This window comes from Gossypium hirsutum, chromosome A12 (assembly GCF_007990345.1).
Source record: "Gossypium hirsutum isolate 1008001.06 chromosome A12, Gossypium_hirsutum_v2.1, whole genome shotgun sequence".
Taxonomy (NCBI): Eukaryota; Viridiplantae; Streptophyta; class Magnoliopsida; order Malvales; family Malvaceae; genus Gossypium; species Gossypium hirsutum.
The window spans coordinates 77073464-77100171 of record NC_053435.1 but is presented as its reverse complement, the minus strand read 5'-3'; the positions used below and the strand labels follow the sequence as shown (position 1 = coordinate 77100171).

The 26708-nt window shown below is 32.0% G+C and overlaps 1 protein-coding gene across 1 annotated transcript; it reads right to left on the bottom strand.

Moving 5' to 3' along the window:
• Nucleotides 1–5472: 5472 nt before the first annotated feature.
• On the bottom strand, nt 5473–7873 carry LOC107924004 (squamosa promoter-binding-like protein 7). Its single transcript, NM_001327231.1, has 3 exons — nt 7347–7873; nt 6801–6919; nt 5473–5934 (listed from the first exon to the last, which is right to left on the bottom strand). The coding sequence occupies exons 1-3, from the start codon at nt 7853–7855 to the stop codon at nt 5501–5503; spliced, it is 1062 nt and encodes a 353-aa protein (NP_001314160.1). The 5' UTR covers nt 7856–7873; the 3' UTR covers nt 5473–5500.
• Between the last annotated feature and the right edge of the window lie 18835 nt (nt 7874–26708).

Below are 26708 nucleotides of genomic sequence, written 5' to 3'. Positions count from 1 at the left end.
ATATTTCTTTTGGATAAAAGGTTGAAAGCAACGTTTCACATACTGCTTCTTGCAAGGAGTGCAGCAAATCCCTTAGCTCTCCATTCTCCATCTTTGTAGGGTCCCTAAACACTTCTAATTTTCCATCTTTTATTATTATGGTCCCTGCCATTGGCCCTACCCCTTTCTCTGCCAAAATACCTAAGCCTTCGGCCATGGCCGCCTACTGTTAAATAATGTTAATGGAGGATGGAAAAGTAAGGGAATCCAATCCAATCATACTAGTGGGAAAACATTTTGTCTAGGGGAGATTGAAATTTTTATAAGAAACCTTTGAAGTATGGTTTCTTGAAAGTTGACAAATCCCTCAACGGGTTGGTATTGTCCTTGAATCGAGTCAAAATTTTATCTCTCCACTCTATCGAAAACCAGACCCAAAAGTAGGTTTCACAAAACAAAAACACCGTATTGGATCAGGCGATACATGATGCACGACCACCTACCAAGGAAATGGTGAACCCTACCAATTGCACAATGCCTATTTCCTCTTGATAGGTGATCATGCATCATGTATCGCCTGATCCAATAAGGTGTTGTCACTCTATGAACCCTATTTTCGACTTGAGCTCTCGACAAGGTAAGGAGATAAAACTCCAACTCAATTCGAGGATAATACCAATGGATTTGTCATCTTTGAACGAACGACACTTCAAAAAATTTTTGAAAAGAGTCGACCTCCCATCAATGTATTTCAATTTGTAAAAAATTGCAGATATTTTTATTAAATTTAGAACTTATAATTAGATAATTGCAACCATTTCCTTAGTAGGTGATTGTACATCATGCACAGCCTAGTCTGATAGGGCGTTTTCGCTCTGTGAATCTTGCTTTCGACTTGTGCTCTAAATAAAGACCGGAGGTAAAATATTGACTTGAGTCAAAGACAATACCAACTTATTAAGGAATCTATCAATTTCAACAAACAACACTTCATATACTTTTCCAAAAAAAATCCACCTCCCATCAATGCATTTCAATTCCTGCGGAAAATTAAAGAAATTTGATTAAATTTCAAAATTGGAATTAAATAATTGTTTTGTTGGATTAAGTAAATAAAAATATTTGATATATATGGGTATATAAATGCATACATTGCATTGCAGTTCATGTGAAAAGGCAAGAGGTGGGTGGGTGGGGGAGGGCTCAACTGATTTGGCGTGATATGGATTTCCAGAGTTTCACGTGCAGTGCACGTGATGATTGGTACTTGGTTGCTGAAGCGATCGTCCTTTGTGGGGACTTTACCAGCAGTATATCTCTGTATTAGGAGCCATTGGGATTTAGTTGCTTGGCTACCTTCACCATGTCAGTCCCAATCAGGTCACAAAGCTGATTATACATATGCACATATATACATACATATATTGTTAGTTGGAGGGTTACTTTCTATTTTCAAGGAACGGAATATAAAATGTATATAATTATTTATAGTCCTCTTTAATCTTTAAATAGAAATATTAATGCATTTAAGTATATTTATCTTCTTTTATATTAACAATAATACCGATACCAAATAATAAAAATAATATCAATCCAAATAAAATTCAGTCTTAACCATACATTTCTTTGCTAAAGAAGGGCAGGGTATTATTAATGGTTGAGATATAAGTCATCAATCCCTTTGAAATCTGTCCGTCCGAAATCGAGTATATATGTTCATCTAATTTAATATAAGCAGACAAAAAGTTTATGATACCATTTCTAGGAAATATGTTAGGAAAGAGACAACACTCTCATTTGTCTTTCATTTTTATGATATATATTACACTGGCTGATGCACTTATGAGGTGATGGGCTGAGCTTGTGGACGACGCTCTTCAAAAATGAGACATCGAGTTGAGCCGAGCTAAGTCAAGTTTTTGCAAACCATGTTAAGAGATGTCATGGTTTATGTTATAAAACGCTCTTTGATGCTTAAGTCAGTATAAATGTGATTTAAAGATAGAAATTAAAAGCAAGGATATTTGCTTTAAAGATGTTAAAATGAATAATAAATTTTTGGGGTTAAAATATAATTTTATCATTATAATAGTTTATAATTTCTTAAATTCTGAAGGGACTATATGGACCATTGGGGGAGGCAAGGCTACTGCGTACCCTTTGTCTAGACGCTTGGCTAAGAGATTAAGAATAAGAGATCAAAGTGTAATTTTATCATTATATTAATCTATAATTTTTTTAAAATTTAAAAAGAACTATATGGAGAATTTACCACTGAGAAGGTTTTTTTATAGGGAGAGGCCATTGCTTACCAATTTGATATTATTTTTATTATCGTTTTAAATAATTGCATATATCAAATGTTTTCAAAAGAAATATAAATATGCACATATGATAGGATGTCATTATTCATAAGTAGAGGTGTTCATAAATCAAAATGGTTGAGTTTATTTTTGGTATCAATGTCATACTTAGTTGTTTAAATTTAACTCAGCCTTAAATTTTACCCTAATCTATCCATGTTTATAAATGATTAATCCATACTTGTTTAGACTCATTTATATTATTTTTATTAGTTTTAAAAATATTACTATTTTCATTTAACATTTAGTAATTATATATATATCTTTTATTACTATCATATGAATTTTCTTTTATTAAATTTCCAAATGCAAATAGCTTAATATATATATATATTTACTATATAATATAATGAGTATATAAATTTTTATATCACATTAAATAAATGAAAATTTAACACATTATAATATGAAATTAGGTCAAGTTGAGCTTAACTCGGGTTCTAAATATCGAAGCTCAATCATGACCCATATTTTAAAGGGTTTAAGTTTTTACCTAAACTTATTTTTTGAGCCTAATATTTTTTTTAACTATTTTACACTTTAATTACCACCAAGCTTTAAAAGAAGTCTCTCCAATTATAGCAATCATGATTCATATTCCAAAATCCTTTCAAATTTCAAGTGGAACCTTAAGGTTTGACCGAATAGTCCAATCTTAAGTCAACGTTAGATTATTAGATTAATTAGAATTTTTTTTTGTTAAATTATCTAATTCAAAGTCAACAAAATGTTTTATAATAAAAAAAGGCATAATGTTAAATTTAATCCTCAACATTTGTATCTTTTGTGAATTTGATTCTTATTATTTTTCTAAGCTAAATTTGACTGTTAACCTCCTAAAAAGAGTCAAATTGTTATTTTTAACAAAAATACCAACTAAAACACTGATTTTTTTATCAATGTTGGTGTGGAAGTCCACTTATACTCCATGCTTACATAGCACTATTTGTCTCATATGTCATATCAACAAATAATTTAAAATTTATACAAGTATTCAAAACCTAAAAAAATTCAAAATTCAAAAACAATTATAAAAAGTTCATAAAAGATCAAAAAAGAATTAGTATAAAGTACATGTGGATTGTCATGTATAAAATTTAACGTTTTAATCCATATTTCTATTAAAAAAACAATTCGACCCTTTTTAAAAGGTTGATGGCCAACTTTATCTCAAAAAAATGAATAAGAACCAAATTGACAAAATATATAAACGTGGGCTAAATTTGACATCATGTAAAGAAAAATCGAAATAAAAGCTTAAACCATACTTGCGGAATCAAAATATGTGACAGCACTTGAACTAGATTTGCTCATGGGTCGAGCCTATGCAAAGTATTTAGACCACTTTTCCAAGCCCAGGCTCGGCCTAGCCCAAAAAATGAGTTCACTTTTTTGTCCCAAGTAGGCCCGATTTAAGAAAAGTGAACTTGGGTCCAACCCGGTTCACTCATATTTGATTTTTTTAAGATTAATTTTTTATTTAAAATTAATTTTTTAATAATATAATACACTAAATGCACTAAAAATGCTAAAATAAAAGTTTTCTAACACGTTAAAAATATTTATATTAAAAAATACTACCATAAATATAATAAATATTTTATTATATTAAAAAACACAAATAAATATAGTAAATATTTTATTGTATTAAATATAAATTTTGAAATTTTATATTTTGGGTTGGGCTTTTTAGTTGGGTAAGTTATTTTTAGGTATTGAACAATGAGTTTAATTGTTATTGGATTAGTGATTTAATATAAATATAAATATATAATTATTATTTAACATATATAATTAATATAATATTTTTATAACATAATATTTGGGCTGAGCTCAGGCCAAAAAATCTTGCTCAATGTCCAGCCTATATAAAAAATGAACCTTAAATTTTACCCAAGCCTATTTTTCAAGCCTCGTATTTTGTTCAAACCCCTCCACTTTTCGAGCGCACCTTCGAGCTTGAACGGACAATCCGACCTATAAACAGATTTAATTTTATTTGACAAATATCAAATCCTAACTATATATTTATTAAATTTGGAATTATAACTAGTGAAATTAAAATTGAAAGTTTTGAAAGCGATATAGAAGAGGAAAGAGTGGTCACACAAGAATGAAAGAGAGAGAAGGAAAATTAATTGTACGCCTGTTGGTGTGTGGATTTTCACTTTACACGCAATGGAAACACACATATTTCTAAAATTATGGCTTGGGCTCCAAGGAACTTCCTCACATGAAAATAACCCCTCACTTGAATCCATCATAGACAGAGCTGTAAATTGATAATGCCCACATCATCTTCCACCTTCACTTTATTATAGTTGTATTCCTGTAGAGCTCTTGGGAAGTGTAGGGCTCTCTAGATCTCTTAGGCAGGGGTCAAGCTAGACCCGGCCCTCCAAACAAGTTAATTTAATAGTAAAATTATATTTCAGCTCCCTCCTGAAATTTAAAATACAATTATACATTTTTCAAAAATAAAAAAGTTGATAGTTTAATCCCTTGAAAATTACAAAATTTTACATTAATACACTGACAGAATTACATTTTTAGCTCTATTAAAAAGCAATATTTTGAATTTGTCCCTGCTCTTAGGTTCTCCTTTACCCGTACTTGAGGGAGTATTTATAAAGGAAAGAGTCTCGTTCATTAAATTGCATAATCTATGGATGCCTACTCAATGCGATGGACTGATAGATGTTCTGTAAGTCCCTTCTCAATATATCTTCTGCAGATTATATGGGTTTGCTAAGTATCACAAGATGCTTAGGCAAGACCGTGGGGTCAAGCTTGAAGCTATGTGTTGACAAGTTCCTACAGTAATTAAATACTCTACAAGGGGGTTTAAGACGAAGGTATAACAAGTACATACACCTGACATGTATTGGTGGGTGCGGTTGATTTGGCTCATTGATAAGGGCTCAATCACTTGCATTTGTGGTCCAAGCAAACTAATGTGGCTTACCTATATAAAATATGGCCTAAAAGAAAGGTCAACAATTAACAAACAATCACTTGGCATTTATGGTTCAGTGACAACATTTGAGAACTTTATGTTACAAAGAACAAAGTGGTGACAAATTGTTCTTCAATCAAACTATGAATGGATAATTATACAGTGCCAACAATCAATAATGAAATGAGAATAATAGTTGGAACTATCCATGTGTTCCTTGCAGGGAATGCCACAACTCCGAACACTCTTCTTCCTCTTCCTTAGTTTTTCCCCTCACCGACAACATTCCAAACGCCGTGTTCGATGCTTGCATGAGATCTAATGTGACTTGACCACCGATTTCCGGGAACGGAAAGTCCCAACGATGAGGGTCAAGCATTGAGTGATGCTGAACTAATATAGGATTGGACCCTGCAGGCTGGGGCTCACCTATATAGTGCCAGTCACGCTCGAGTACGAGCTGCCGTGCGAGGACAGCAGCACGGTTTTCCACAATCAGCTCACGCAAGGCGGCACTAGATCTTGTGGAGAGATTAGACGGGGAGATCCAAGAATCAACCTTGGATGACAGAAGAGAGAGAGCACGTCCTGTTGGCGACGATACATACGGAAAACTCCCAGTCATCGGTTTATTATCTGTTTGACAACATACTAAATACATAAGATTATCATACGCTTGAACTGCCCTAGGGAATACACTGGTGTACGCATACATAACATGTTGTGCCACTCCTATGATGCTATACATGCTATATATATATATATGCATTATAGACCATGGCCTATTCAAATTTCAAACTACAAGGGATTCAACTGTGACCAGCTGAATAAAGTGAAACCTCATCCAAATCAAATGGCAAAGATGGATCACAAAGTATCGACAAAAACATAAAAACAAGCATACCCTTTTTGTCTCAATTGCAAAAAAAATTATTCCCGTACATATTACATTTATAAAGTTTAAATCTACATTTTTTGAAAAGGTAAATTACATTTTTTTTAGTCACTCAAGTATGAAAAATTATAAAATAATTACTCAATTAATAATAAATTTCTTTTTTTATCACCTAATTATAAAAAAATTACATAATAATTATCTAACTATTCAATTTTATCTTTTTAATAACTAATTGACTAACATGAAAACACTCAAAAATTTTTAAAATAATTAAATAACTATAAAAAAGATAAAATTTTATAAGTCACTATTTTATAATTTTTTCACAGTTAAATAATAAATAAATAAAAATCATACATACTTTTCACGAGACATAAAACAAATTGCATCTTGGAAATGAAAGATTAATATCCGGTAACGCTGTCTAAAGGACTTGTATTAAAAAAATACACAACAAGAAGGTGACATGTAAAACATGCAGCCAAAAGTAACATTAATATATAATTCCTTTATTAAAATGGGGTTTAGCTAATAAAAAAACCCTTTTAAAATTAACAATTGAATAAAAAAATACCATTAGTACAAAGGAATAGAAAAAGTATACCATGAGCAAAGTTCCTGGTAGCAGAATCTTGAGAGGTTTTTCTTCTACGCTCATTATGACCTGCTAATCTCCTTCTGCAACTCCTCTTAGAGTCGTCAAATTCTGACACTAAATGAAACCTATGCCCCCAAAATTTGAGCAATGCATATAAGCATGCAGTAAGAAAGATGGAGATGTATATAAGCATATGCAATAAAGCAGATGGAGACTACAAAGAAAAATAAAATATTTCACCAAAAAATATATATAATTATTAAATTATAGATAACAGGCCTTAATTGATTAGACCAAATAGTAAATTACTGTTAAAAATTTTATTTATTTTTATTGTTAAATAGTAATGTAATTACAGAAATATCACATTATATGTCACATACACCTCAATAAAAATGAACAAATTAAATGTTACACGTTATATTTTGCTTTCTTAGCATAACCCAACCTGACGATGCACGATGAACAGTTAGAAATACTTGAAATTTTTAACTGAGGGATGAAAATGCAAACTAAAAAAAGGAGTGGAGATTAATTAAAAAGTGACCATACCTGCTACACTGTTGACAAAAGCGTTGCTCTAACCCTAACACCACCACCTTGGGTGCTTTAGAGTGTGTTTCACAAACTTTATGTCTCCGGTGATAGTCTTTAGCGTTGACTAGTGTAACATTACACCCTTCAACTTGACACCTCGGTCCCGTCGACGAAGAAGGTCCACCTCCTTCGCCGCTAAGATTATCATAATAGGGTTTACCTTTCTTTCCAATAGAGAACCCACCGGCGGAGTGACGATTGTTGTTCAGATCTGTTGAACCCTCAAAGTAATGTCTCTTCCCAAGCTTCAAACAAACAAGATGAGGATCTGCCGATTGGTGAATACGACTCGACCCATCGCCGGCGTAAAGAGAGTATCGTTGTTGTTGTTGGTGCGGGTGGTTCAGCGCGTGAGACTCAGTGAGCGTGGTCTCGAAGTTGAAACTGTTGGTGGTTGCATTGTTGGGGTTATACTTATTACCAGTTTGGCTTCGGTTCCCCATGAACATATCATCATGTTCCATAATCTTTGTCTCTCCTTTTTTTTTCACTCCCTGTTACAGCAGCCACCAGTATTCGTATATATATAACTATATTATCAAATATTTATTACAGCTTTGCCATATATATATATATTTTTTTTTTTTGCCTGTTTTGTGTAAGCAAAGAGGACTGATACTTTTACATAGAAAAAAGTATTTTTTTTTCAAAAAAAAGACACAGCTTTAAAGAGACGGTAGAAGAGAAAATGAATGAAAGATTGGTTTTTTATTTTTAGTTATTTGTAGTGTACTACTACTAATCCAATGGGGAGTTATCGGGAGCTGGAGACAGATAAAAGCTGCAAATTTGACAGAAAGTGATTGAGAGAGAGAGAGGGGATGGATGCCCCAAGTGAAGGGCAAAGTGGCACGTGAGTGCGAGAGTGTTGCACGTGTGAACTAGATTGAAGGTTAAATAATGGTCCATTCGATTAAATTAAATTAAATTAGTATTAATTGAATCAATTGAATTGTATATTTTTTTAACCGTTAATTGAACTAAATTTTTTTCAAAAAAATTAACTGAATAGAAATATTTCGATTGACTTTTAGTTAAAACAAGTATAAAACATATAAAAAATACATTGATAATGTTCATTTGTCTTGAAAGTTAACCGAAATTTTAAGTCTTGAAACACTATATAATTATTAAGTTCAGTTAAATTAATTAATTACCCTTTTGAACCGAATTAATCGATAATCAAAATTTCAGATAACCATTAACCGACCTCTGACCAAACTAAGTTCAGCCACTAATCGATTAACAAAATTAAATCGATTGGGTCGGTTAATTCAACTTTAACTGAAAATTGAACACCTCTAGAATTATCTCATTAATTTAATGGTAAATTTGTATTGATTTTAAGTTGGTTGGCATTAAATTCAAGTTTAATTTTTGTGTTTGTACTTTTTTTTTGTATAAAAGAATATACTCAATATAATGTTTTATATTACGAGTAGGGTTTAACTTTTTTTGTATTTTTTATTTCCATTTTACGGTCTATATTCAGGGTTCGTAGCTGTCTTTCGTAACAATATCATCTCTAAGGTCTAAACTTACATCTTCTTTTGAAGATGCAATGTGTCTTATCATTATATCTAACACTTGTTTTTTTAGATGTTTTGTTTTTTAATACTTATTTTTTTTATTGATACAAAGTTAAAATATACTCTAAATCTTTGTACTCTTCACATATTTAGAATTTAATCTCTCTACTTTTATTTCTAATAATTTAGTTTTTTAACTTTTTAGATTTCAAAATCCGAATCTAATTGTTAATATTATTAAATTTATTTTGTTAAATTAGATGATTTATGACATTTTGAAATAATAATAACTCACTTAATATCCATGAGACGAAAATTGACATTTGTAATAAAGTTGAATTTAACAGAAGAATTTTAACGATTTTAACAATTAACCTTACATTTTTAAAATTAAAAAGTAAAGGAACGAAATTCCTTAAAATAAAAATTGTAACAATCTGTTTTCAGTCAAATCGGAACAGTGGTTTCGGGACCACAAATTCAAGTCTAGAAGAAATTTTATTTTAATATTATTGCACGGTCTGCATTATGATAAAAATACCATATGAAAATTTCGTTAGAAAATTTTTACCGATTACATGTTTAAATTGATGAAAATGACCAAATTGCATAAAGTACAAAAGTTGAATTCTAGTAGCTAAAGGGATTAAATAGCTATGGAATTCAAAATTTGAGGTCCTTATATGGAAAATAGACCAATTAAAGGAGTTAGTAGATAAGTATGATTAGTCATTAATGGAAAATTAAATAAAGAAAAGGACTAAATTGGAAAGTAAAAGATAAAAAGATGATACATAATCAAATAAAGAAAAATATCATCATTTTATCATCTTCCCTAAATAAAAAGACATGGAAACCCTAGTTATAGAGCTTGAAGATGGACAAGCTTATTTGGCTTAAGTAGGTATGAATTATTGTCTCGTTTTTAGTATTTTCATATTTTTAAGATCGTAATAGTTTAATCTAGCTTTCTCGGGGATTAATTTGTAAAGTTATCAAAGTACTAGGGCTTTTTCATGGATGAGTGTGCATGAATATGAAGTTTTATGGTGGAAAATGAAAGGTTGTTGATAGATAAACAACTTTTGTAAAGTGAATTTTGATAAAATTGTAATTTAGGGACTAAATTGAAAAGATGTAAAATTCATGGAAATATTTTGAATTTTGTGAAATACATGGGTTGCTATTATTATATGTAAAAATCGGTTAGGCTTGGAATAAGGATTAAATTGCATCAATTTCATTTTTCGAGCCTAAGGACGAAATCAGAATTAATTAAAAGTATAAGGGCAAAATGGAAATTTTTGTCAAAAATGTGTATTGGATTGAACTGAGTATGAATTGTATTAAATTGATTTAAATTCATTTATATAGATCAGGATAGACCTAATACGAAGTTAGATTGAGGAAAAGAAAAAGTGTCGGATTCGTAGATTTTGCATACACGAATATTGTCAAGGTAAGTTTGTGTAACTAAATTGTATATTTATATGTTTTAAATTGAGTATTGTGTGATTTGTATGATTGCCATGAATATTAGTAATCACATATCTAATGATGACCAACAAGAATTAAGTTTAGTTAGAATGAATGAAATTCGATGGATACAAGGTTCTCGAATTGATTGTGAACCTGCATGTGTTGCAAACACACCACAGTTGAGATGAGCTTAAACTTCTCGATTATGGCTCAGATGAGCATCCCGTTACATTGCTCACATGAACTTCCCATTAAATAGCTCGGAAGAGCTTTGTAATGGCCTAAATTCAGGGTTATCAGAATAGTAGTTTCGTAACCACAAATTCGATTTAAAAATTATTGCATGAATATTAATATGATAGGGAAGTTGTATGAAAATATCGATAGAAATTTTTTACTAATTTAGTGGTTAATTAGAAAAAAATTTTATTGAATAAATTGGGTAAAAATGAGGTACCGAGACCTCGATCTCGTAAAACTGAGTCAAAAATATTTTTATAAATATTTATGAAATGTTGGTATTGTGGAATTAAAATTTCGTTAGAAAATTTTAACGTTTAGGTAGTCAATTAAATAAAAATGACTAAACTGAAAAAGGTATAAAAGTTACTAGAATGATTAATAGCTTAAGTGTCTAATGAGAAAGGACTTAAAAGGCAATTAGACCCAAAAATTATTTGGGCCGGACGTCAAGGGCATGAAATCAGCAAGAAAATTGATGATTTAAGGGCAAAATTGGAGTATTGCATAATTAACTAAATAAAGTTAAGACCGAAATATCTAGATTTCTTTGGATTTTTCTTCTTTCTCATCTGCCAAAATACCATAAGAGGGGTTCTCTAAGCTGGTATTTCATAATTTTTGCATCAAGTGAGTTAATTCTTGCCTTTTCCTTATAATTTTTAAGTTTTTAAGACTTTTACAATTAGGTCCTACTATTAAATTCATTAGTTTTTTTATTTTATGGATGAAATTGAAAGTTAACATGGTTTAGTACTGGAAGTTTATGATGAATAAACATGTATTTAAAGTTTTAATTTTTTCAAAAGATGGATTTACTAAATGTTTTTAGTATAAATTGATTTTTAGGACTAAATTGTGAAAAAGTTTGGAATTAAGGTTTGATGCTGAAATTATAATTTTCAAAAGTTGTGAAGTAGTTTAAGATGATAGAATAAAGTGTTAATTGAGGAAAAATCAGCTCAATTGCAGGGTTAATTAAGTAAGGACCAAATTGTTAAAATTGTAAAATTTGGAGTAAATATGAAATTTCAAAAATTGAGAGGTATAAATTGTGAAATAAATTAGATTAAATTTAGATGCTGATAAATGAAAAATTTTATATTATAGATCAAGAAATTAAAGATAAACGAGGGAAGGAAAAAGTAGCCGAATAGTCCCTAAAATCTCTACAACTATTACAAATTGTTACGGGTAAGTTTGCGTAACTTGAATCATATTATTAAATGATTGAAATGTATGTTTATTGATATGAATATGGTTTGGATGTTCATTGTATGATATTTGATGAAAAAATGATAATTCTCGATAAAAAGGGGAAACAAATCTCGGTTGAATAAAATGGACTTCGATGGATCACTGAACAGGGAATTCACGGTACAAATGATCTAGCCCAGATGGGTTATTATAATGATATAGCCCTCCCGAAGAATATGTGTGAAATGGATTTATCCGAGACGGATAATCCAAATTAAGCTCATTAGAGTAATTGTCATTGCAGGGGATTTAGTTGGACTAGTAATCCCGACAATACTCTTTGAGCATATGATGCGGGGGATTTAGCCTACACTGATAATCCCGCTATAAGAAATAAGGTTCACGGGAGTCTGCTCTCTAGAAAAAGGGTATACCCATATCTGTACGAATTGACAGACCCGGAATTGTACACAAAAGTGTACTACTGAATATCCATCGAAATTCCAAGAAATTCAATGGGATAAAGATGAGAAATGGAAGAACATGAAAATTATGGAATTTGATGACGTTATTAATCATTTATCTTTGTATTGAATTTATATGATGTTGCTTAACTAATGCAAAAGTTGAGTTTTTATGTGATATGTAATGGCCTAAATTCAAGGTTATCAGAATAGTGGTTTCGTAACCACAAATCCAATTTAAAGAGAAATTTATTCCAATATTTTTGCATGAAAATTGATATGATAGGAAAATCGTATGAAAATATTGATAGAAAAATTTACCGATTTAGTAGTTAGTTAGAAAAAGAAATTATTGAAGAAATTGGGTAAAATAAGGTATCGGGACCTCTATCTCGTACAATCGAGTCGAAAATAATTTTATAAATATTTATGAAATGTTAGTAATGTGGTATTAAAATTTCGTTAGGAAATTTTAATGTTTGGATAGTTAATTAAATGAAAAGGACTAAATTGTAAAAGGTGTAAAAGTGGATGGGATGATTAAATAGCTTAAGTGTTTAATGAGAGATGATTTAAAAGGCAATTAGACCCAAAATTTATTTGGGTTGGACGGCAAATGCATGAAATCAGCAGGATAATTGATAAATTAAGAGTAAAATTGGAATATTGCAAAATTAACTAAATAAAACTAGGACTAAATAGGAAATATCTAGATTTCTCTTCATTTCTCTTCAATTACAGCAGCTAAAAACGCCATAGGAGGGTTCTCTAAGCTGGTATTCCATAATTTTTGCACCAAGTGAGTTAATCCTTGCCTTTTTCTTGTAATTTTTGTGTTTCTAAGACTTTTACAACTAGGTCCTACAATTAAATTCATTAGTTTTTGATTTCATGGATGAAATTGAAAGTCACCATGGTTGATTGCTGTAAGTTTATGATGAAATAGAATGAAATTAAAGCTTTAATCTGTTTATGAGATGATTTTATTAGGTAAGTTCAATAGAAATTGATTTTTAGGACCTAATTGTGAAAATGTTTGGAATTAAATTCTATTGCTGAATTTTTGATTCCTAAAGGTTGTAAACTAATTTAAGGTGATGGAATAAAATATTAATTGATAAAAATCAGCTCAATTGAGAGGCTAATTGAGTAGGGATGAAATTGTTATTTATTAAAAACTTAAGGGAAAAATGGTAATAAATAGCTTGCACTAAAACAATATTGGACAGCAGCAGTAGACTAACTTTGAAAAATCACCATAAATTTTAGAAATCGAATTATAAGATGAAAAAATATGAAATTAAAGGTTATTGAGTCTAGTTTCTCATAGAAGAAACATTGTAAGCAATGGATCTGTAAATCATGAGATAAAATGAATTTTGTGAGACAAGGTTAGAATGAATTTGAGTTCCCCTATTATGAATTTGAAAAATCATAAAACATTGAATAAAAATAATTAGGGGCTTAAATTTATATGCCTAGAATCCTGAATGAGTCTATTTTCAAGAGAAATAAACGGGAACATCATCCGAATTCTGTATGAAGAGATAATTAATTTTTAGTGAAGAAGGGTTAGAACTATCAGACAGCAGAACAAGGGTGACTTTAAAGAATAAACTCAACTTATTGGATAAACAAAAAATTCTAAAAATTTTATGGTAACAAGATATATGAGTCTAGTTTCAGGGAAAATTAACGGATCTTAATTTGGAGTTCTGTAGGTCGAGTTATAAATAATTTAGTGACTATGACTCAAATAGACAGCTTTGAATAAACTATAAATAATAATAATGAAATTATAGAAATTGTTGCATATGAACATGAAATGTATTAAATTGATAATTAAATTTATTTATTTAGATCCAGAAGATTCAAATACGAAGCTAGATCGAGGAAAGGAAAAAGTTCAGGATTAGTAGATTTTTATACACGAACAAGTATCAAGGTAAGTTCGTGTAACTTGAATTATATTCTTAAATACTTGAAATGTATGTTATTGATGTGAATATGATTTGAATGTTCATTATATAAAAAAATTATGAAACATTGATATATTTGATAAAAAGGGGAAGAAATCCTGGTTGAATGAAAGGAAAGTTCGATGGATCTCTGAGAAGGAATTGACGGTAAAAAGGATCTAGCCCGGATGGGTGATCCTATCCTGATATAGCCCTCCCGAATAATATGTGGAAAATGGATTTACCTCGGACAGGTAATCTGAATTAGGGTCTGAATTTAGCCTAAGCTGGTAATTCAGATCCAAGTTCATTAGAGTAATTGTCATTGCAGGAGATTTAGCCTGGACTGGTAATCCCGACAATACTCTATGAGTTTATATTAATGGGGATTTAGTCTGGACTGGTAATCCCGCTGTAAGGATGAGATTCGCGGGAGTGTGCTCTCTGAAATGGAAATGTGCACACATGAATATGAATTGACGGACCCGGAAATATACACTAAAAGTGTACCTCTGAAAATCCATCGAAATTTCGAGAAATTCAACGAGATAAATATGGAAAAATAACAAGGAAATAGAAACCATGGTATTGATGAGCTCATCAATCATAGTATATATTATTGGTACATGGAAATTATTTTACTAACTTGAATGTTGAGTTTGTGCATGTTAGGGTAATAATGCATTGAATGGATATATGAATGTTTATTGTATTGTATTGAAAATATTAGGTAAGTATAATTCTTGTTACATGAGCTTACTAAGCACAAAGTGCTTACCCTATTTCCTTTTCCGTTGTTTCGTAGTGTTATGAGCTCGGAGGTCGGATTTGGTCGGAGACACATCGCACTATCAACCTCAGGATTCTGGTATATAAAGAAATTTTATTTTGGAAATCAATGGCATGTATAAGCTAATAAAGTAAATGTTAACGTGAAATGAATGTAAAGTTAGCCATTAGTATGGTTAACAAACCTGGTTTTGGGTATGTGATGAAGTTATCTTATAAATATGCATGAATTTATCTTGAAAATATGTTGAATTGGTTTGGTTGATGTGGATTAGTCTTGATTTAATATTGCAGGGAAGGTTAGATATTTATAAGGGGGCTATATTGAATATAAAAAAAATCGTAACCTCTGGTAATACCTCGTACCTTATTCCGGCAATGAATACGGGTAGGGGGTATTACATTTGTTGGTATCAGAGCTACGATTTAGCCGGTTCTCGGACTGACATAGTAAATACAGGATTAGCTATACATGCCATTTAAATTATTATTGATAGTGTGATATCTCCTAACCATTTAAATGTGTTTTTCTTATAGTAAATGTCTACCGACCGAGCTCAATCTGAGGAAGCTGGGAGTCATGCTCCGGCTTTAGTACAAAGAGAAGAAACTAGCAATAGAAGGCCCAAGACAGAAGGTCTAGGGGAGGAGGCAAAAGTAGCCTTTTTTCAAATGATGAATAAATGGTTTAGTCAATACTTAAGAACTAACCCTATAGTGCAGCAAGTTCAAGTTCCCCCTCCTGCTCCTCCACCGGTTCCCGAGATCCCACAGGGTACAGCAACTGAATCTGTCAAAAAAAGGAAAGCTCCAGTGATAAAATTCGAAAATATGGTGTCGAAGAATTTCGAGCAACAGTTGATGATGATTCCGAACGGGCTGAATTCTGGTTAGAAAACACTACTCAGGTTTTGGAGAAATTATCTTGTATACCAGAAGAATGTCTGAAATGTGCTGTCTCACTGCTAAAAGACACAGCTTACCATTGGTGGAATACTAAAGCTTCAGTTGTTCCGAAAGAAGAAATTACATGGGAATTCTTTCAGACCGAGTTCAGAAAGAAATATATCAGTCAGAGGTTTCTCGATTAGAAGAGAAAAGAATTTCTTGAGCTGAAATAGGGTAACAGATCAGTATCTGAGTATGAAAGAGAATTTGTTCGATTGAGTAAATATGCTCGAGAATGGGTATAGTCAGAAGCTGAAATATGCAAACGATTCGAAGAAAGGTTAAATGAAGACATTAAGCTACTGATCGGAATTCTTGAAATTCGAGAGTTTGCTACATTGGCAGAGAGAGCTTATAAAGCAGAAGAATTGAGCTAAGAAAATAAATAGGCTGAAAGGGAAGCTCGAATTTTTAGGAAAATACTGATGGGAAAATTTTTCTACTCCAAAGAAATTGAAGAAGTACCAGGATCATTCTACCTCAGCCACTGGGTATTCGGATAGAGAGCGAGGTTCTCAACGCACTAATCCAAGACCTTCCACTCCATCAGTGGCCAGTGTTGGCACTCCTAAGCCAAGATGTCAGTACTGTAATAAAGCTTATTTTGGTGAATGTCGATTAAAGAGCGGGGCTTGTTACCGACGTGGTTCTTTTGACGATTTCCTCAGAGATTGTCCAAAAAGAGGTAAAAAAGAAGCTGAGCAGATATCAAAGCTAAGTAATCTAGTTTCGAGGGGCAGACCACCTCGACCATCTGGTAATGTCAGTGGTAGCCGAGAAGCTACGAAAGATATTACAGGCAGGTCTGAGGCACGAGCACCTGCTAGGACATATACCATTCGTGCCAGAGAAGATGCCTCAGCACCCGATATTATTACTGGTACATTTTCTTTACTTGATACTGATATTACTGCATTGATTGATCCTGGTTCTACGCATTCATATATATATGTTAAACTTACAATTGTTAAAAATTTATCTGTTGAACCTACTGAAATTTGTGGTTAAAGTCTCGAACTCCCTGGGTCAATCTGTTTTGGTGGATAAAATTTGTAAAAATTGTCCACTAATGGTAAGAGGTTATTGTTTCTCGACTGATTTGATGTTACTGCCATTTGATTAATTTGACGTGATATTGGGCATGGATTGGTTAACCCAGCATGATGCAGTAGTAAATTGTAGACAAAAATATATTGTGCTAAAATGTCAGAATGGTGAGTTGCTCCGGGTTAAATCTGTTCAGACAGAGGGGTTATCTGATGTGATTTCAGTAATGGCAGCACAGAGGTATGTCAAAAAAGGGTATGATGCTTACTTGGCTTATATACTCGACACCAAGGTATCTAAGTCAAGGATACAGGCAGTACCAATAGTATGTGAATATTCTGATATGTTTCCAAAGGAATTACCAGGGTTGCCACCAGAAAGAGAAGTGGAATTTTTAATAGATTTGATTCTGGGAACTACTCTGATTTCCATAGCTCCGTACCATATGGCTCCTACTGAATTAAAGCAGTTAAAGACACAGTTGCAAGAGCTTGTTGACAGGGGTTTTGTCCGACCGAGTCATTCACCTTGGAGTGCTCCGGTTCTGTTTGTGAAAAAGAAGGACAGGACTTTAAGACTGTGTATCGACTACCGACAACTTAATAAAGTAACCATAAAGAATATGTACCCGTTACCCCGGATTGATGATTTATTTGATCAGCTGAAAGGTGCTACTGTGTTTTCAAAGATTGATCTTCAATCAGGTTATTATCAGTTACGAGTAAAGGAGTCAGATGTGCCAAAAACAGCTTTCAGAACCAGGTACGGACATTATGAGTTTCTAGTTATGCCGTTTGGGCTAACTAATGCACCTGCAGTATTCATGGATTTGATGAACCAGATATTCAGACCGTACTTAGGCAGATTTGTAGTAGTATTCATTGATGATATTTTGGTTTATTCTCGGGATGAAGAAGAACATGCAGAACATTTGAGAATTGCGTTGCAAATTCTGCGAAAGAAGCAGTTATATGCTAAATTTAGTAAATGTGAATTTTGGCTTCGAGAAGTGGGTTTTCTTGGGCACATTGTATCTACCGAAGGCATCAGGGTAGATCCAAGTAAAATCTCAGCTATTGTCAATTGAAATCTACCAAAGAATGTATCTGAAGTTAGAAGTTTCTTGGGTTTAGCTAGTTATTATCGGAGATTTGTACAGGGATTCTCTATGATAGCTTCTCCAATGACTCGATTATTGCAGAAGGATGTAAAGTTCGAATGGACTGATGAATGTCAGCGGAGTTTCAACCGATTGAAAGATCTACTAACGAAAGCACCTATATTAGTGCAGCCTGAACCAGTAAGGAATTTGTTATTTACAGTGATGCCTCATTAAATGGATTAGGTTGTGGCTTGATGCAAGAAGGTAAAGTAATAGCCTATACTTCAAGACAACTTAAACCACATGAAAGAAATTACCTAGTACATGATCTTGAATTAGCTGTTATTGTATTTCCACTGAAGATATGGCGGTATTACTTGTACGGTGAGAAATGTCATATTTATACTGATCATAAAAGCTTGAAATATTAGATGACGCAAAAATATTTGAATTTGAGATAGCGCAGGTGGCTTGAACTGATAAAGGATTATGATTTGATTATTAATTACCATCCGGGTAAAGCTAATGTTGTAGCTGATGCTTTGAGCCAGAAATATCTGTTTGTTTTACGAGCTATGAATACCCGGTTGTCACTGACTGATGATGGTTTAATCATAGCTGAATTGAGAGCTAAACTGACATTTTTACAGAATGATGAGAAGTTACAGGTTAAACGGGCACAATGTAAGTCAGGTAATGATTCTGAATTTTAGATTGGTTCTGATGGTTGTTTATTATTCAGAAGTAGGGCATGTGTACCTCAGAATTCAGAGCTCATACAGAAGATTCTACGCGAGGCTCACAGCAGTACTATGTCTGTACATCCGGGGAGTAATAAAATGTATAATGATCTGAAAAAGATGTACTGGTGGTCGGGAATGAAACATGATATCTCTAAGTTTGTATCAAGGTGTTTAATATGTCAGCAAGTTAAAGCTGAACATCAGGTACCTTCGGGGTTACTTCAGCCAATTACTATACTGGAATGGAAATGGGAAAGAATCACTATGGATTTTGTATCGGGGTTACCTTTTTCTCCGAGAAAAAAAGATGCTATTTGGGTGATTGTTGACTGATTGACAAAGTCAACGCACTTTATTCTGGTACGTATGGATTATTCTTTAGATAAATTAGCTGAACCATACATATCTGAGATTGTCAGGCTACATAGAGTGCCTGTCTCTAATATATCAGATAGAGATCCCCGATTTACGTCTCGTTTCTGAGACAAATTGAAACAAGCCTTGAGTACTCAGTTGTATTTCAACACTGCATTTCATCCTCAGACAGATGGTCAATCTGAGCGTGTAATTCAAGTATTGGAAGATATGCTTCGATGTTGTATACTAGAGTTTGAAGGTAATTGGGAGAGGTATCTACCTTTGATTGAATTTGCTTACAATAATAGTTATCAGTCCAGTATTAAAATGACTCTGTATGAAGCTTTGTATGGTAGAAAATGTAGAAAACCATTATATTGGACAGAACTCAGTGAAAGGAAGATACATGGGGTTGGTTTGATCCGGGAAACAGAAGAAAAAGTAAAGGTTATTTGGGATAGTCTAAAAGCAGCTTCCGATTGTCAAAAAATCATATGCCGACCTTAAACGAAAAGAAATTGAATTTCAAGTCGGTGACAAGGTATTCCTGAAAGTGTCTCCTTGGAAGAAAGTTCTTCGATTCGGTCGAAAGGGTAAACTGAGTCCAAGATTTATCGGGCTATATGAAATCATAGAAAGAATTGGACCGATCGCTTATCGATTGGCATTACCACCGGAACTTGATAGAATCCATAATGTTTTTCATGTATCTATGTTACAACGATATCGATCAGATCCTTCACATGTTATTTCTCCGACAGAACTGGAGATTCAACCGGATATGACTTACAGTGAAGAACCGGTCAAGATATTGGCACAGGAGACAAAAGAGCTTAGAAATAAAAAGATAAATTTGGTGAAAGTATTGTGGCAAAAGAACGGGATTGAGGAAGCGACATGGGAACCCGAGGAGGCAATGAGGAAACAATACCCAAACCTCTTTACTGGTAAGATTTTCGAGGACGAAAATCCTAAAAGAGGGGGAGAGTTGTAATGGCCTAAATTCAAGGTTATCGGAATAGTATTTTCGTAACCACAAATCCGATTTAAAGAGAAATTTATTTCAATATTTTTGCATGAAAATTGATATGATAGGAAAATCGTATGAAAATATTGATAGAAAAATTTTACCAATTTAGTAGTTAGTTAGAAAAAGAAATTATTGAAAAAATTGGGTAAAATAAGGTATCGGGACCTCTACCTCGTAAAATCGAGTCAAAAATAATTTTATAAATATTTATAAATGTTAGTAATGTGGTATTAAAATTTCGTTAGGAAATTTTAATGTTTGGATAGTTAATTAAATGAAAAGGACTAAATTGTAAAAGGTATAAAAGTGAATGGGATGATTAAATAGCTTAAGTGTTTAATGAGAGAGGATTTAAAAGGAAATTAGAGGCAAAATTTATTTGGGCTGGACGGCAAGGGCATGAAATGAGCAGGAAAATTGATAAATTAAAGGCAAAATTAGAATATTGCAAAATTAACTAAATAAAACTAGGACTAAATAAGAAATATCTATATTTCTCTTCATTTCTCTTCAATTCCAGCAGCTAAAAACGCCATAGGAGGGTTCTCTAAGCTGGTATTCCATAATTTTTACACCAAGTGAGTTAATCCTTTCCTTTTTCTTGTAATTTTTGTGTTTCTAAGACTTTTACAACTAGGTCCTACTATTAAATTCATTAGTTTTTGATTTCATGGATGAAATTGAAAGTCACCATGGTTGAGTGCTATCAGCTTATGATGAAATAGAATGAAATTAAAGCTTTAATTTGTTTATGAGATGATTTTATTAGGTAAGTTCAATAGAAATTGATTTTTAGGACCTAATTGTGAAAATGTTTGGAATTAAAGTCTACTTCTGAATTTTTGATTCCTAAAGGTTGTAAACTAGTTTAAGGTGATATAATAAAGTGTTAATTGAGAAAAATCAACTCAATTGAGAAGCTAATTGAGTAGAGATGAAATTGTTATTTATTAAAAGCTTAAGGGAAAATGGTAATAAACAGCTTGCACTAAAACAATATTGGACAGCAGCAGTCGACTAACTTTTAAAAATCACCATAAATTGTAAAAATTGAATTAGAAGATGAAAAAAATATGAAATTAAAGCTTATTGAGTCTAATTTCTCATAGAAGAAATGATGTAAGCAATGGATCTGTAAATCATGAGATATAATGAATTTTGTGAGACAAGGTCAGAATGAATTTTAGTTCCCCTATTCTGACTTTGAAAAATCATAAAAAAATTGAATAAAAATAATTATGGGCTTAAATTTATATTCATAGAATCTTGAATGAGTCTATTTTCAATAGAAATAAACAAAAAGATCATCCAAATTCTATATGAAGAGATAATAAATTTTTAGTGAAGAATGGTCAGAACTATCAGACAGCAGAATAGGGGTGACTTTCAAGAATAAACTGTACTTATTGGCTAAACAAAAAAATTTTAAAATTTTATGGTAAGAAGATATATGAGTCTAGTTTCAGGGAAAATTAACAGTTATTAATTTGAAGTTCTGTATCTCGAGTTATAAATAATTTAGTGACTATGACTCAAATAGGCAGCTTTGAATAAACTATAAATAATAATAATGAAATTACAGAGATTGTTGCATATGAACATGAAATGTATTAAATTTATAATTAAATTTCTTTATTTAGATCCAGAAGATTCAAATACGAAGCTAGATCGAGGAAAGGAAAAAGTTCAGGATTAGTAGATTTTTGTACACGAACAAGTATCAAGGTAAGTTCGTGTAACTTGAATTATATTCTTAAATACTTGAAATGTATGTTATTCATCTGAATATGATTTGAATGTTCATTATATTAAAAATTTATGAAACATTGATATATTTGATAAAAAGGGGAAGAAATCTCGGTTGAATGAAAGGAAAGTTCGATGGATCTCTGAGAAGGAATTGACGGTAAAAAGGATCTAGCCCGGACGGGTGATCCTATCCTGATATAGCCCTCCCGAAGAATATGTAGAAAATGGATTTAGCCCGGACGGGTAATTCGAATTCTAGCCTGGACAGGTAATTCAGATCCAAGCTCATTAGAGTAATTGTCATTGTAGGGGATTTAGCCTGAACTGGTAATCCCGACAATACTCTATGAGTTTATATTACAGGGGATTTAGCCTGGACTGGTAATCCCTCTGTAAGGATGAGGTTCGCGGGAGTGTGCTCTCTGAAATGGAAATGTGCACACATGAATATGAATTGACGGACCCGAAAATGTACACTATAAGTGTACCTCTGAAAATCCATCGAAATTCTGAGAAATTCAAGGAGATAAATATGGAAAAATAACAAGGAAATGAAAATCATGGTATTGATGAGCTCATCAATCATAGTATATATTATTGGTACATGGAAATTATTTTACTAACTTGAATGTTGAGTTTGTGCATGTTAGGTTAATAATGCATTGAATGGATATATGAATGTTTATTGTATTGTATTGAAAATATTAGGTAAGTATAATTCTTGTTACATGAGCTTACTAAGCACAAAGTGCTTACCCTGTTTCCTTTTCCCCTGTTTTGGAGTGTTAAGCGCTCGGAGGTCGGATTTGGTAGGAGACACATCACACTATCAACCTCAGGATTTCGGTATATAAAGAAATTTTATTTTGGAAATAAATGGCATGTATAAGCTAATAAAGAAAATGTTAACATGAAATGAATGTAAAGTTAGCCATTAGTATGGTTAACAAACCTGGTTTTGGGTATGTGATGACGCTATCTTATAAATATGCATGAATTTATCTTGAAAATATGTTGAATTGGTTTGGTTGGTGTGGATTAGTCTCGATTTAATATTGCAGGGAAGGTTAGATATTTATAAAATGGCTATATTAAATATAAAAAAAATCGTAAACTCCAGTAATACCTCGTACCCTATTCCGGCAATGAATACGGGTAGGGGGTATTACATGATAGGTATATGCTTATGTGAATTGGATGTGTGCTTGTGTTGTTAAATGATGGGTGTATAAATATAGTAAATATAATTCTTGTTGCATGAACTTACTAGGCACCATAAGCTTACCCCGTTCTCCTTTCCTTATTTTGTAGTGTTCGGGAGCTCGAAGGTCGGAGATTAGACGGAGCCTTATCACACTATCAACTCATATCTTTTGGTATATGAAAATGACTTATTTTGAAAGAATGGCACGTATAGACTAAATACCAATGTTTATATGGAAATGGATGTTTTTAACCTAGCTATTGGTATGACTAGGGTAAGTATAATTTTGGGATTTTACAAAATATTCCCTGTGATTCTGATTTGGTTCCGATCTGGTCCCGATAATAATAATTTTAGATAAATAATGGTACTTGGTTCGGGTAAATGGAAATTGGTCCCGTCAGTTCCGGTAATGCCTCATACCCTATTCCGGCGATGGATACTGGTAGGGGGTGTTACAAGCTTCCTATTTATGTGCTCATATAAGCACTCCCGAATAGGAATTGATGTATACAATTTTACACTTTGTGTGCACTATCTATGTATCCATCAATATTTCAAATGGTTTAATGGACGAAGTTCTAATATGAGATAATATAAATTCAAGATGAATTATTATGTGTAAATGCTTGAAATACATGGATATGACTTACACATTATATATGGATACATGATATGGAAAGTATATGTACATGAAAATTTGATTATTATTGAGCTTATATATGTTTCTTAATGTTCATATGTAATACATGTCTAACAAGATTGATGAGGATATGTGTTAGGGCTTTTGGTCAATTTGGTTTGATTATACCTTGAATGCTTACCTTAATTATGATGAATTGGTAAGTTAAATTCCATGTCATACGAACTTACTAAGCATTAAATGCTTACTCTGTTTTAATTTTCCTTTTTTATAATAATTCAGAGGCTCGTTAGGTTAGAAACTTGGCGGAGATACCTCACACCGTCCATCAGCTCAGTTTTGTATATGTAACAAACTAAATTTTTTGTTATAATGGCATGTATAGGCTAAATTTGGCTAATGATGGCATATATATGTTTGGTTGAAATTAGCCATTAGAATGGCTTGAGTTAAACATATTTTGATATGTATATGTATGTGTGGTTTAATATGTTCTTTGTGTTTAATGCATGGTTTGTGATAGTATGATTGGAAAAATATGAATATAAGTTTATATATTTATTTAGTCAATTAGGTAAGACTGAATACTTGGATATAATAGGTATTTGATATGTGTTAAACTTGGTTTTTAGCTTGATTTAAATGTCTTGTATTGCCTTTGAATGTGTCTAGGTGTTGATGTAGGTGGAAGATAAATTGGGTGAGAAATATGGTTTAGCCGGTTCTCGGACCGATGTAGCAAATACGGGATTAGCTATACATGCCATTATTTTATATTTGATAGTGTGATATCCCCTGATGGTACGTGATATTCGCGACAGGTTTTAAAAATTTATAATTAATCGTTCTTGAAACTAACTATTATCACGATGAGGGCAAGTGTACCTATCGAACAATAGTATAGCTTTAGCAAGACCGGATTGTCGAACCCAAAGGAACCAAGAGTACTAGTAATTACTTTCTTTTTATTATCTAGCCTAAAAATTAAGGGATTTGTTTATCTAAATTAATTAACTAAACTAAGAGTGCACAGAGAGAAATTGGGGAAAGGCTTTTGGGAAAACTCAATTGATTAAGACAATACCCAATGAAAAATCCTTCTAGACTTCACTTGTTATTTGACTCTGAATCAGACGATTTATTCATTTGACTTCATCTGTAGAAATCCCTAGGTTATATTATTACCTCTCTCGAGACTAATAACGTCTAACCGTAGCTTGATTAATAGAAATCTCTTTCTAATTAACACCCTAGTGTTGCATTAACTCGATCTATGGATCCTTTTATTAGGTTTTTATGACAACCCTAATTTGACCCTAATCGGGAATGATTTTGGGACCACAAAAATCGAGTCACAAAAATAATTAAGTGTTATATTCTATGCCTATTATAAGTGAAAGTGCATGTGTGAAAGTTTCATGCTTTGATTTTTATCATTTAAATGTGAAATTGATTAAAAAGGGCTTATGTGAAAAATATTGAAATTGTGGTAGGTTGAAGTGTAGTGGTCAAATATTGCATGGCTTAAAATATGGGGATTTGCATGTCAAATTCCTCATTTTTATGTAAGTGGCCGGCCATGATGATGGTTGAATAGCCATATATGCATTATATATTATATTATAATAGTTAATGGTTTAAATTATAAAAAAAAGGGGGAAGCCATACATCCTTGCCTTGTGCTTGCCAAATGTTGAGAAAGAAAGAAGAAATATAATTATTAAATGATATTTGGCCACTATATAGGTAAGTGGACGGTAATGGACCACCATTAAAAGGTTTTGATATTAAATTACAAAGATTAATTTAGTAATTGGCTTATTAAAATGAAATATAATAGAAAATGGTGATAAAAACAAAGTTACACCCATCCTTTCTTGCATTTTTTGCCGAAAACTATAAAGAAAAGAAAAAGGAAATGAAGCTAAGGCATTCGGCTATGGTGAATGTATAGATTAAGGTATGTTTAATGCTCTTTCATTGAAAATCCTTGTATATTTGGAGTGGTCATCAAGTATAGAAGTCAGCTCATGGCAAAATTTTTGTAAATGGATGAAGATGACATTCGGTCATGGATGTTTATATTTCTTTGATGTTGTTTTTAATGTTTTGTGTATTAAAGGTTGATAATAGATGGAAGTTGAATGGTTGTTGTATGTAGATAGCATGCATGCTAATAATGTTTTTATTTTCTACTTAATACCTTATTGATTATGAGTTAACATGAAGATTTAGTTGAACATATACCTTGAATTATGTTCAAAAATTTTAATTGATTAGTTGTACTCTTCTTTTTGCTTTTGAATATTCGAAATATTGAAGGTGAAAGGCTGGAAATTTTCAAGTTGAAATGTTATCCAAATGCTAGAAATTTAGCATGCATATTCTTTTATTTAAATGCTTTGAGCGAATGTTGGAAGTTAACTTGCATGCTGTCTGGTTACTGCATGAGGGAGTTAAAATTGAACTTAAGATAGTTTATTACTAATTAATTTGCTGCTGTAATGCTGTAAATTATTGGCTGTCCAAATTAGGACAAATTTATGGTACTTAGTTAATTAATATGCTGCTGTAATACTTAAATTATTGGCTGTCCAAATTAGGACAAAATCATGGTGTTATGTGCTAGCATGATATGTATGTGTGATTTAAGTGAAAAATGTTTAGATGATTTATAGTAATTGGCTAATGTGTTTTTGTGGATATAGATGCCGAATGTGGACTCAAGAAATTAATTGGAAAATTTGTTGTTTGTTTAGGTGATAGAAAGTATGAAATGGTCTTATGTGATACGTGTATATAAGTAGATGGAAGTGAAGTGTCGTATATTTTTGTGTA

Bases quoted from the DNA above. Each gene is read 5' to 3' on its own strand.
- LOC107924004 (NM_001327231.1), bottom strand. From the start codon at position 7,855: ATGGAACATGATGATATGTTCATGGGGAACCGAAGCCAAACTGGTAAT. The intron at 6,920-7,346 runs GTATGGTCACTT...TTGGGGGCATAG, and splicing joins TTTTGTCAACAGTGTAGCAG to GTTTCATTTAGTGTCAGAAT. The intron at 5,935-6,800 runs GTATACTTTTTC...GTTGTCAAACAG, and splicing joins TACCAGGAACTTTGCTCATG to ATAATAAACCGATGACTGGG.